The following is a 12809-nucleotide window of genomic DNA, read 5'->3' as shown; positions in this document are numbered from 1 at the left end:
CAACTAACCAGAGGTCCCTTTCAGGCCAACTTAAATTCCATGAATAAAAATATGAAGTACTTATGTCTATCAGAGAATATAATAGTGTAAGTATGTTCATTTGGCCCTGTAGATGACAAAATAAAGTATTGTGTATTTTTCACCAAATTTAAATATGCATCACAAAATAGTAAAAAAAATTTTCTTGGGTCATGGTCACCACAGCCACCCCTATTTAATAAGGCTACAGTGTAATGGTCCACCTTATTTCACTATCCTTTCCCTTGTCACAGCACCAGTACTGAAAGAACAACTGAAGACAAATTCAGATCTGAACAGGAGCTCCTGAGAAGTCTGCAGTGTTAGGTATATGCCTTTGAATTTTGAAGCAGTCTTGCAGCTGTTTAATATTGCAGTCTCTCATATGTAATTTACAAACTTTTCCACCAGCTACAAGTTTAATGTCATCAGCCAGCAAAACCCTACTGAATGTATTCACATCAGAGCAGCAATAACAAACAAATGAACAAAAGACTGGCAACACTGTGGTTTGTCCTGACATCACTACAGCAAGCTAGCTCCTGGATAAAGCCACAGAGCTAGTGAAGCAAGACATCCAGCCAGGATCAACAGCAGTTGCAGCTCAAGCATTTAATGCTGCCCACAAAAAAGGATGAAAATGTACTGCAGTGTGATGGAGAGAAAGGAAATGGGAGAGGAAAATAAAAGCTGCGTTGACAACTTTTTTCTTCAAAGAATCAACTGCTCAGAGCAACATTCCCACTGTCTGGCTCCAAGCTCAACGAGCTCCAGAGGAGAAAACACTAGCTCCACTGTCTGCTGCAACCAACAGAAATACTGATGCCTTAACAATTAGTGCCAATTTAGATTAATTGACAATAATGATGAAGTTAAGCAGCATCACAGTGGCAAATACCATGTGTATCTGTCATTATGTTCTTATTCAGATTAACTCTCTTCTTGAACTGTGCAGCACACACACCAGTCCTTGCACTTTGCTTTAACACCAGTTGCAGGTAATGCAAAGGATGAGGATGAAAGGATGTATAAAAAGAAGTTGAGTGCTGGGGATTCAAGGTAGAGGGCCCACATGGTGGAAAGTGCCTCTGATACAATGCATTTCCATCATCCTTTCTGTAACCACGTGAAGCCTGCAAATGCATGGCCATTGGTCAGAAGAGATTATTACTCACACATGCAGCTATTGAACCTGTGTTCCCAATCCTCCAGCTCCAACCACCCAAACATCTAACCATTAAACCACGCCATCAAGCTGCACCTGCAAGTGATGCTTAACAGAACATTTTACTAAAGCACTACTCTGTGATCAGCACTTTAATGTAATCTGAATGAGTGAACAGCACCATGCGTGTGAACTGACTCACTTTTGTAGCTTGCACTCCAAGGCTGATATCCATAATAGCCGGTGATTCGCAATATTCGCTCCTCTATGGATGCGCTGTTGATGTCCTCAACTGAGCGGGAGGACTTGAGGTCCTCTTTGATGGCCTCGTCCACCACCAGGTACTTGAGCTGCCTGAGTTGAGGGCTGATATCCGAAAGCCTTCTGGGGCTCACGTCGGGCGACTTGCGCATCCCGCTGGGAAGAGAGAGCAAGGGTTTGGCGGCGTTACAAGACAAAGTGAGGTCGCTTGGCAAAGGGAAAGGCAGCCTGTAAACCATGTATATGACTGGATATGATACGATTCCTCCTTGGCTAAACCAGGAAAGTCAGTGCTGTATGTTCCACAGAGACAGGCGTTACGGGCCCCTGCAGCGCCTCTCTTGTACAGTACAGAAATCATCATCCTTCAGTGGCCCTGCATCCGCACAACAACAGTGCGAAAGACACTAAGCGAAAGTGACTGGTCCTGCAACTGCTGTATACTATGCACTGGGCAACTCCTATTACAGGCTTAGGGCTTATAGGATTTTGAAACAAATGAATCGATCATGTGTGATTTGTAGAGACTGAGAGGGAACACTTGTGACAGCTCCGGGAGCTACAGGCGCTGAGCACAACACTGCGGCCAGCCTACAGCCTATATAGCCATCTAATATCAATTCATGATGTATACTGGATAAGTAGCCTACTTGTTACTCTGTGTCCAGCTGGTGAGAAAAAACGATAAAGATATTGTTGACTATTGCACCAATAAAGCCAATGTAGCCTACCAACCAAAAATAGTTTGGCACAGGGGGCACTGTCATCAAGCAAAACTTGACTTAACCTCCAAAATCGGTGTGTAAAATGTCTCCCTGTGCTGCCGTATCCTAATCATAGCCCGTTTCATTTTTAAATTGTAATCTGACTGCAAACAATCATTTTAGGTAGCCTAATGGCACTTAGTTAAATTGCATGACATTTAGGCTCTACAGCTGTACTTGATATTTTAAACACTTCTACCCAATAAAGTCATTTTACTTTAATAATGCATCTTTGAAATCACGTGCGCAACAGGTGTTGCCAGCCTCCCGTCCCTCGGCTGCAGTGTATTTGTAGAAGTTTAAACGTCTTACATCGGCATCAAAGTAGTAGGAGGTCCAAGGTAGCACATACAGTCCCGGTGGGGCGGTCCGACCCGGTCCCACACTGTGCCCTCCCCATCACCGTACATCCTCAAGGCCACTAAGCTGGGCAACTACTCGAAATCTAAATCCCCATCAAGCCTGCCGGAGACAAGTACCACCGTCCTGCTCCTTCTCACCCCCACAAACATATGCCTGCCTGGCCGCTACAGCGCACACTGTTTCAACATAAAAGGGTGCGCTCTGCACTGGATGCTGCCTGGTCCTGGAGGCACTGCCACAGCGCCACCTACTGGGATGACTGGAATTATCATTGTCTGCAAAACACAGAGAATACAATGTACCAGCTGTGATCTTTTTAACCTGGGGGATCTGAACCACCACTTCAGTAACGTGACGTTAATCAGGTATGATGTTATAGATCATATAAATATGAGTCTTATAGTTATTCTCACTTCTTTGGGACAATGTAAAATAAAACTGTATTTGCTGTCCTTCTCGGACCCCATAAGGACCCCTGGTGGCCCCTGAATCTCAGTCACCACATATCTGCACTTCCCTTGTTGCCAATCTAATGTATTTTTCTGTGGCTTTGTGGCTGAAAAATTCAATTAATCAATAGCCTGTAAAGCCAAATCATCCGCAGTCATACTGTACAAATGGGCTCTTTGTGGTCCTTTTGCCTCAGACTGTCATGTTCAGACAAGCACAGCAAGTCTGCCTGGCTCAAGATGAACATATTTTAAAAAACACACATAACCTACTTTGAAGTCTGAATGTGTTTTATTTTTAATCTGAAAATGCCAATTACATGTGGCTCAGAACAGTATTGGTTGGTGGCATTCGAAAGACTATCAAACTTAAATAGGGGATGGGTATGTGAGGCAGATGCATCAGTTATAATACTTAAGGAAAAGGCAGAAAAGTTGTTTAGCTGAGTTGAATGAATCCTTAATCATGCAGATTATCACAGAAATACTGACTGCACAAGTGCATGCTGTTCAAGGTGTGCAACATACCAGCGCTGCTACCAGACAATTTTTTCCAGCAACCATCACTATAGATTTTTCAACAACTCATGGGTCACTATTATTGAAAGTTTACTTTAGGAGTCCACCACCGCTTCAAAACAATGGCAGGGTCTGCATTTCAAATCTCTGGGTGAACAGAGGCAGAAATTAAACAATAGAAATGCTGCTTCAGCTCAGTGCCAAAGAATCAAAGACAATTACAGGGATTTGATTAAATCCAATCAGTTATGCTTCAAGGACTGGGCTAATTATGTTCACTGTTGGTGATAATATTGACTTGGAAATTTAAATTAAGTAACCGTCTTTGTCTGTTGTGTTCAGGATTGTGAAATGTGCAACAATAACAGTACACATGGTTTTTCACCCTCTCTCATGTCCTGACTGCCAACAAAATATTCAAATGTTTGTGAATGAAGTGAATTGTGTTGCATGGGGACATTCCCCAGCGAAAAACCAACTTTTCATGTTCATTTTGTATTGAGTTTGGCAAAGTTCAGCTGAAATGTTGTCTTCTGTCTCTAGATAAACCTAAGCAGTACATGCAGTTCCAACAGTGAGGCAAAGTGAAGCTCTACCTTGTATGAATGGGGTTGTGTTGCCCATAGGTCCCAGGTCCATGGTCCACTCGCTGCATTGCGTCGGCATTCTGTGAGCTCCTGTCTGTGGAGAGTAGCTGAAGCACACGGACTGTTTTTTGAGGACAGGTTTTGCATCAATCAATGACCAGCCACAACTCACACATCCACACGGTTCAGGGGGTCTGTGCTTACTCGAGCAAAAAAGTGGAGTCTAGTCATCAATAAGCGGGTCAACGCCTCCCATCGACAGTCTAAGGGAGGTGAGGATCAGGTTCATCTTGCACAATGCACCTCTCAACTTCACTGCTCAGCCAAAGTCAAATCAATTCTCACTGTTCGACCTTCTGCTTTGCCAAAACCAAATAATGTGGACACCTGTGAGACACAGCCCATAAATATTAAAACAGTTTGTTTAAAAGGAGTGCTGATGTCTTAGTATAAGTCATTCACTGTCATCCAGTACACCATCTTCCACTTCAGCAGTTTTCTAATAGCAATTTAATTGGTGCCCCAATCTACAGGGCACTGCACTCTTTTCTAAATATGGATCAGAGATGAAACGGGAACCTAAGCTCAAGGCCAAGAATCATAAAATGAACACAGCGAGAATGCTTCACACACACAAGACACAGAAACTGACGAAAATAAATAACCAATGTATAAAAGTTACTGAAGTTTTCTGATGATAAATTAATTTCCACAAAACCAGGTCAACTGGACTTTTTCACAGGAGACATTTGAACTCATGGAAAAGCAAAGGTGTGACTAATACTGTTAACAATGACTCAGCTCCACGGTGCACCGGTCATTCCAGTGAGTCAGCATGCACCGTACTTGGGTCCTTGAACTGACTCACCTAAATAGAATCCACCCATTATTAATTTCATTAGTTACACCTGTGGTTTTACTGTCAAAATTGCTTTTGTGAAAAAGTTCTATATCCTTTAATCACAGCAGATATGTTGACTGTCAAACACACAGATGTAATCAGTAATGTTCGGGCTCTGGTCCATGCTGGCTCACTGCCATAGGTAACTGGGACACTTAAATGGGAATGGAGCCATCAATATTGTTGTCAGCTAAGCTTGTCAGTTTATCAAATTTTATCATTGTGTTATTTAAAAGCACTACCTTACTCCCCATTTATATATTTGCGTATTTTCTTTATAGTAATTTTTTACAAGAATTTCACTATGTATAAAAAGCTTTTGGATATTCATTGTACATGGGTATTGATAATGATTATATTACATAAAACACACATTTATTTTATTTGATCAGTTATAAGATTATCTATCTAAAAGAAAATACATTGTTTGTTATTATATGGAGTAATTGTATAATTTTATAATAAGTCATTTCTTTCAGAAAAATGTACACACCATGATGATAACATTGTCAGCCTGTGATCCTGGTGAAGGGCATAAAAATACTCTTTGAAACTGCACTGAGGTTTTTGAAGTGACTTGTCAGTAGACCTTTTTCACAGCAGACAATTAAACCTGTCATAGTGAGCAAGAGCACTAATTATAACATTAACAATGGCCCTGTTCTGTTAGTGTCCCAGTAAGTCATGACAGTGTGACAGTGAGCCTGCATGAACAACACCAGGACCCTGAAACTGAAGCAGCTAAATGGAATTCAGCCATTGTCAGTTTTATTATTTACACCTGTGCTTTTTATACTGACATGACAAAATGTCTTCCGTGAGGCACATTTCTCAAGGGAGCTTGACTTCAAATACTGTGAAATCGAAACAAATCAAACCCAAATTTCTGAATTTTTCCCCCCTGAACACAGAAGGATTTCAAAGTGCAAGGGCTCCAGGTGACTTGTGGTATGCGTAGTCATGGCGAAAACAGCGAAAGACTGGGTTCAAGATTTCACAATCCTTCGTCATAACCTCCCCTTCAGCTCTTTTCTTTTCTTCCTCAAAAACGTGTACACATCAGTGATTAGTCAGAAACAAAAGTCAGCAGGTTATAAACCTTGATCTGCTTTTTGTCATTTCCATTATTTCTCTCATCCTCCTGTGTCCAGTTTCATACTATTTAAAAAAGTATGATGTAAATCCTCCCTCTTCTTCACTATCAATATTTAATGCCGCTCTCAGCCTGGAAACAGTGTGACAGGTCACTGCTGATTGGCCAGTGCAGGAAGAGAAGTTAAACTCTGAGCCAGTAAAAAAGGTCACACTCATCAGTGTGTATTTAAGTACTTAGAGGTTTTTGTAAACTTATTATTTCTTATTACTCAGCGTTTTATTAGTGACCTTCGCATTAGCATACGCCGATGTGAGAAGCAATTTATTAATAATCCAAAGAGACGGATCTTTTCTATATCTGTGGCAATGAAACATAACCTTCATGGCATCCGCACCCTTTAGTCCCAAGTGCCTGTGTGATTTCTTTAGGGTGTATTTGTCATTTAGCTGCCATTATTGGTAAGGTTGACACACAGCTGGAGTGTAGCCAGAATCTCTGTGAATGAGAGGACCTACTGATGCTATTATCTGTTAACATCATGAACCAGTTAGCTGCTGAGGCAAACAGCTCCAGTTGGAGGAAAGGATTGGCGTCTTCTGTCTTCTTGTCTGGCCAGCTGTAACTGCCCTGATTTCCAGTCTTATAATAATCCCTTTTTAGCTTGGCTGACAAATGAAAACAAGACAAAAATATATGATCAAAGTTCTGGAAGTATGCATGCACAGTCCCCTCTCTGCTGTGCTGCTATTAATATTAAAACACACCTCTGAAATACCAGGAAAATGGCACTTCAGAGCTGCTTTTCAGCTGGCAGCTTTATGATAGTTCACACAGAATGTCATGGAAAATGTTTTTCATTAGCACATAGATGATTCACTCTGGTCTGCTTATGTAATCAGTGACTGAACCGGGGTCCCCTCCAATTGAAACACACCACCGTTGACCATTAGACATTCACAGCCATATTGTTATTACAAATAGAACATGTTTTAATGCATTGAACAAATGCACTGGTTGTCATTATTATCGTACAGCTCCTTACTGCTTTCCCATATACATATTTATTTACCTGCCATATTAAAGCATTAATCCTTTACATCTGTCCACAGTTCTTCTCATGTAAATCCTTCTGCTTTTTGGGTCTTAGACAACATCCACCTCTCCTGTCTGCTTTGGATCGTTGTTGCCCAATTTGCCAAAAGGGATTTGGAGTAATTGGTCACGGCATGTTGGTGAGGGGAAAAAAACCCAAGTCCTGAAGGTTGTCAGACAGTCGCCACTCGAAACAAGTGACGGCTTCTTTTGAATATTTATAATATTATATATTTTTGTGGAGTTGCACAACGTGTGGGCCATTCTGAGGTTATTGTAAAGGCACTCTGATAGTGTTATATGCATAACTGACATGGCGATTAAATTAGTCAGTATTGTTCCTTCATGTGCTTATGATTTGATACAAAGGCACATGGCCATTTGCCGTTTGTCATCCAATTAGTGGCCACAGCATTTTCTCAGCATTTTCCAAAGCTTGCTCAGCTGGTTATCAGATCTTATTAAGCCAGATGTCAGCTTTAGTGGGATGTCAGTGGAAAAGACTTCAGAATGACTGATGATGTTTCAACCTGTGATGGCTTTCATCAAAAGTCTGAGCTCTTGGGGGAAAACACCAGCCTCTTTTTTGTGTTTTCATGTTTGTCATCCAGTACCTGATAAATGTACAATGTGTCTGTGTTGTAGAGAACATGAGGGGAGCTAACTGTGAGCTGTGATGTTTTCAAAACACTACAGACTACAGGGATGGAGGTTTCACTGCAGAATGGATGCAAGAGAGAGAATTCCCACAGCTGCAGCATCTATTCGCCCCCTCCCGTCTTTTCTTCTCTCCTCACTTCTTCTGGTCCTGTCAGTTTGTCTCATCTCTTATACATTCATGACAGAGTTAACTGGGGCAGTGTATATGTCCTGCTAAGTGTTTGCTGTGTGTGTGTCTGTACATGTATAGGATTGCCATGCACGACCAGCACCTCAAATGCACAATTCCATATTTCAATTTAGTTATTTCTTCGGAACATTAATAAAAGTAAATATATCATTCACTCACACGTCATTTAGAAAATACAATCAGCACTCCCTTCACTCCAGCAAAAATGAAAGCATTGTGTTTGCAGGAGCAAATGAGAGCTGTTACAGAGTTGGCAGTGGGGAATGTTTGTGCTCCAGGCTTCCTGCATTCCCATAGTCCCAGTGTGTGTGTGTGTGCGTGTGTGTCAGGATATAAATAGAGTTGCTCCACCACCAGAAAGCGGTGCTATAGGGTAGGCGCCTCAGTTCAGCCCAACCCACCCACTGTCCTGGATGACCCCTGAGTCCCTGGACCACTAGTATATGAGGATCCAAAGTTGCAACAGTGGACATGTTGTAAAACCAGACTGATGACAAGTCAAGCATTACACAGTATGTTCCCGGGCAATCCTGCATTGTGTCTTTCTCTTGGGCTTTGCTGGAGTGAATGTGTAGTATTATTTGGACACTAATGCAACTTAAAGGATAGCATTAGGTTTGATGTAATGAAGCACTTGCTCGCTTATAGCATGGAAATAAAAACCATGCCGGTTGCATGATTTAAAAATAAAGATGATTTTTTAATGCTCTCAGCTCAGGCACAGGTAGTTTCCTGCATGCATATTAATGATGCAAAAAGATCAAATAGCAATATTAATGACAAGAAGCGGCAGGTACATTTCAGTCCAGTTTGTAGAGATGAGCAGTGTAGGGGATAGTCCTGTTCTGCTCTGATACACTCCTGACTGACAGCCCGGTTGCATCCACTGACAATTAAACCGAATGTACGTGGTTGTGTATGGGTACAAATTAAGAGCAAATGAAGGAGAGAAAAGGTGGGGCATGGGAAGATGTGATGTCCTTAGGTGTAGGTGTGTTTTAGCTGGCCATGTTCCAAACTTAAACAGCAAATTAAATCTCATTTTGCTGTAAGCACACACCTTGCTTGTGGATGCAGAATGTTTCATTTCTAGCAAAGGGGATGCTATCCTCTCTTTTTATTCAACATAGTGTTTTACTAACAGGCATGTAACTCACCCAAAGGAAAGTAAGAGCAGAGTGTAGGTAGTGAAACGTGTAGTCCTATTCTACATTGTAGGATAACAGACACTGCACATTTCTGTGACTGAGAATTACTTTTTGGAAAACAAAATACTGACAATTGCTATTTGTGTCAAAGGTTGCACGCCACTGGAGCAACTAGGTGTGAAGTGTCCTGCTCAGGGACACATTGGTGGACGTGTCACAGTGACACACCACACATAAGGCACATAAGGGGATAAGATGCACATAAGGCATGCGTCTTATCCCCCTGTGCCATCACCACTCCTTACCACTTCTCTTCACCAATATTGGGTTTTAGTTTCAAAATTGATCATGTATCATTATTGTCATTTTTACACGTACATTAGAGTGTGACCTCTAACAATAAAAATAAAAAAGTAAAGCCAATCATGAAAAGTGCTCAGAGGAATAGTAATTGGAACAGTGGGTATTTAACATACAGTTGTGTCTAATTGATGTTTTGAAAATTTTTCACAACCATGGAGCTCTATGGCAAAAAAGTTATATACTTCTTAGTAGGATCAATTCATTGTTGGGTTTTGGTCTTTTAATGGGATTTGTTGACAATAAGAAAGATAAAGAGTAACCCCGGCCTAATCCTTGGAACTCAAGCTTAAATATATTCCAACAATGATTTCTAAATGTTAATAATATAACTGTAATCGTTTGTCTGTAATCAGCAAGCACTTGACAGGTTGTGGTATGAAAGATGGAGAGTCTTCTCTCCTGTCAGAGATGGATTTGTGCTGAAAATACAAGAGGCTTGTTGAAAGCTAATAGTTTACTCATTTTGGTTGCTGATTCCCTAATTTGCATATTAGTTCCATGCTTTACTTTGTTGTGTTCTTGGAAGGAACCTTCACCATTATGATAGCGTTGATGTCACCTAGTTCTACATTCCATACACTGTGAATTTGAGGTGCGTTTGTAGATTCTCCCTCATGTGGTATCTGAAAGCTCAGCTATCCAGTCCCTCTGAAAAGACATAGTTGTTCACTTGTTTACTGCATTCAACAAACCTGTTTATTCAAACCTGTTCAAAACTTTAAACTTGAAATAACTCTCTTAAACATGGAAACTCACATCATTTTTAAACAAGTCCAAAAGATGAGACCATCCTGCTTCTCTGAAGAAGAGCAATGTCGCTACAAAGCAGAGGTAAGTTGCTGTGAATGTAAAAGTGCACTCTTCATTATTTATGTTACATTGCATAATATGGTGTTTCTGTGAGCTGTTAAACTGTGCTGTACCGAATCTGTGTTACAGAAAATGATGCTGAGGCAGTTTATGCTCATGAAGCAGCAGGGTCAAGTTCCTGATTATTTATCTGTCAGAGACATAAAGACCTGGCTGTTGAGAGGAAGAAGCTTCCTGGAGGAGTGAGTCAAACTGATCATTGGTTTAACTGATACACTGATGGAAAACTGACACATTAAATTAGAGCTTTTTTAAAAGGAGTGTTTTTTTATTCTTGCAGGTTTCAGGAAATAATTGAGAGGATAGGGAAAAATAACCTGTTCATGGCTGAATTGGTATGTAAAATACAGAGGATTTTCAGACTTATGACTTCAGACAATATATTATTGTTAACTGTTTAGTTTCATGTAAAATAATCTACTGTCAGCTCCATTATGCTCCTGGTGTGACTAAAGTGTGATGTTGACAGGCCTGGACCACAGTGAGGCACTTCTGTCTCAATCAGATGGAAGAAGAGCTCCTGGAGGAACTGGACAAAGAAAAGCAGCTTTCACAGCTGTTGGGCAGGAAAGTCACATTGGAGGGCCTTCAGATGTTTGTCTCAGTCGTCCACCCAGCAGCAGAGGAGGATGTAAAAACCTTCCTTCCATCTCTGCACAGCAAGCTGCTAAGAATCTTTGGTGGCATTCAGATCACCAGCCATCCTCTCTCTGAAGGGGACGCAAAACCAGCAGAGCTCTTGGAGCTTGGACAGAGTGCTGCATCCTTGGTGCCAGAGGTGGTGGACACTGCTCTGAGGTTCCTCCTGGAGGAACCAGAGCTAAAAGACAAGTGTAAACTTGCCAGTGCTAAGATTGGCAAACTGCTGACAAACTCAGCAGCTCCTTGCCTTTCTCAGTTTGGATCTGTGTCTAGAACTGTTATGCTCAGTGTCTGCACTAGAGCTGCCCGATCCATCGTGAAAGCCATCTTTGAGATGTTTGATGAGCGCTCCAAGTCCTTCCACCAGATGGACTATGATGAAAGCCTTTTCTCTGCCAGATATTGTATTGTGTCTGTGCTATCCAGGAGGTGGGAAATAAAAAGAACCTTCAGCTCTGCACCTCAGAGGGGCAGGAAGAGGGACTTCTTGAGAAGAGAAAGGTTTCTCCACAAGAGGATGAAAATATGGCCACTGCTCCAAATGATGTGACCGAGGACACATTCTTAGTCAGACCGGATGCCAGTGTGGCTGTGTTCTTGGCTGATGAGCTGGAAGAACTGCAGAGGGAAGATGTGAAGGAATCTCACAGAGAAGAAACCCTGGTTCAGGACACTGCCATCCAAAACATGGACCACGGAGTGCAAACAGATACATCCACCCATGGTCACGTTGGCCTGTGGAGTTCAGAGAGGCTGGAAGACCAACTACTGGAGAAGAGGGAAGCCTCCCCAGGAGTCCCTGAGGATGAAGAGTTGGCCATCATCCAGTATCATTTGACTGAGGTATCATCCTCAGTCAATCTGCAGACCAGTGTGGCCGTGAACATGACAGGTGAAATAAAATTACTGCAGCAGGAAGAAGTGGAGACATCTAAGACACAATCCCTTGTTCAGGACTGTGATGCGAAGAAGAAGAAGGGAGTGCGTGCCTTCTTCCATGGTGTCTGGAAAATGATGACATGCTGCTTTAGTGCATCCACTAAGGACTAAATCTCATCGAGAATGTGGCTTGTTTTATTCCAACAAAAATTCAACAAAAATCCATGTATCGTTCAATATTCTTTTCATTATAGCATTTAGTCTTTTTTTCTTTTTCTTTCTTTTCTTCTATTATTCTGCTTCCCTCATCCCTTAATCCTTGCACCCCTCATCCCTTCATCCCTTCATCCCTGCTTCCCTCATCCCTTCATCCCTTCATCCCTGCTCCCCTCATCCCTTTATCCCTTTATCCCTGCTCCCTTCATCCCCTCATCTCTTCACCCCTTTATCCCCTCATCTCTTCATCCCTTTATCCCTTCATCCCTGCTTCCCTCATCCCTTCATCCCTGCTCCCCTCATCCCTTTATCCCTTTATCCCTGCTCCCTTCATCCCCTCATCCCTTCATCCCTTCATCCCTGCTCCCCTCATCCCTTTATCCCTTTATCCCTGCTCCCTTCATCCCCTCATCTCTTCATCCCTTTATCCCCTCATCTCTTCATCCCTTTATCCCTTCATCCCTGCTTCCCTCATCCCTTCATCCCTGCTCCCCTCATCCCTTTATCCCTTTATCCCTGCTCCCTTCATCCCCTCATCCCTTCATCCCTTCATCCCTGCTCCCCTCATCCCTTTATCCCTTTATCCCTGCTCCCTTCATCCCCTCATCTCTTCATCCCTTTATCCC

The 12809-nt window shown here is 42.1% G+C and overlaps 2 protein-coding genes across 2 annotated transcripts in view; one reads left to right on the top strand and one right to left on the bottom strand.

Moving 5' to 3' along the window:
* The window catches only part of slc35f3b (solute carrier family 35 member F3b), a 46484-nt gene extending 43852 nt beyond the window's left edge, over positions 1-2632 (bottom strand). The window contains exons 1-2 of the mRNA XM_046071473.1: positions 2521-2632; positions 1386-1600 (exon numbers count right to left, since the gene is read on the bottom strand). Of these exons, the coding sequence (XP_045927429.1) occupies positions 1386-1600; positions 2521-2618 (313 nt within the window). The 5' untranslated portion in view covers positions 2619-2632. The remainder of the gene's footprint in view (positions 1-1385; positions 1601-2520) is intronic.
* Positions 2633-10135: 7503 nt separating this feature from the next.
* On the top strand, positions 10136-12266 carry LOC123984541. Its single transcript, XM_046071477.1, has 4 exons — positions 10136-10407; positions 10516-10628; positions 10727-10781; positions 10916-12266. Exons 1-4 carry the CDS (start codon positions 10321-10323, stop codon positions 11636-11638), a joined length of 978 nt encoding a protein of 325 aa, XP_045927433.1. The 5' UTR covers positions 10136-10320; the 3' UTR covers positions 11639-12266.
* The last annotated feature ends 543 nt before the right edge of the window (positions 12267-12809 follow it).

Source organism: Micropterus dolomieu, linkage group LG15, assembly GCF_021292245.1.
Source record: "Micropterus dolomieu isolate WLL.071019.BEF.003 ecotype Adirondacks linkage group LG15, ASM2129224v1, whole genome shotgun sequence".
Classification (NCBI taxonomy): domain Eukaryota; kingdom Metazoa; phylum Chordata; class Actinopteri; order Centrarchiformes; family Centrarchidae; genus Micropterus; species Micropterus dolomieu.
This window is presented reverse-complemented; position numbering and strand designations above follow the sequence as displayed.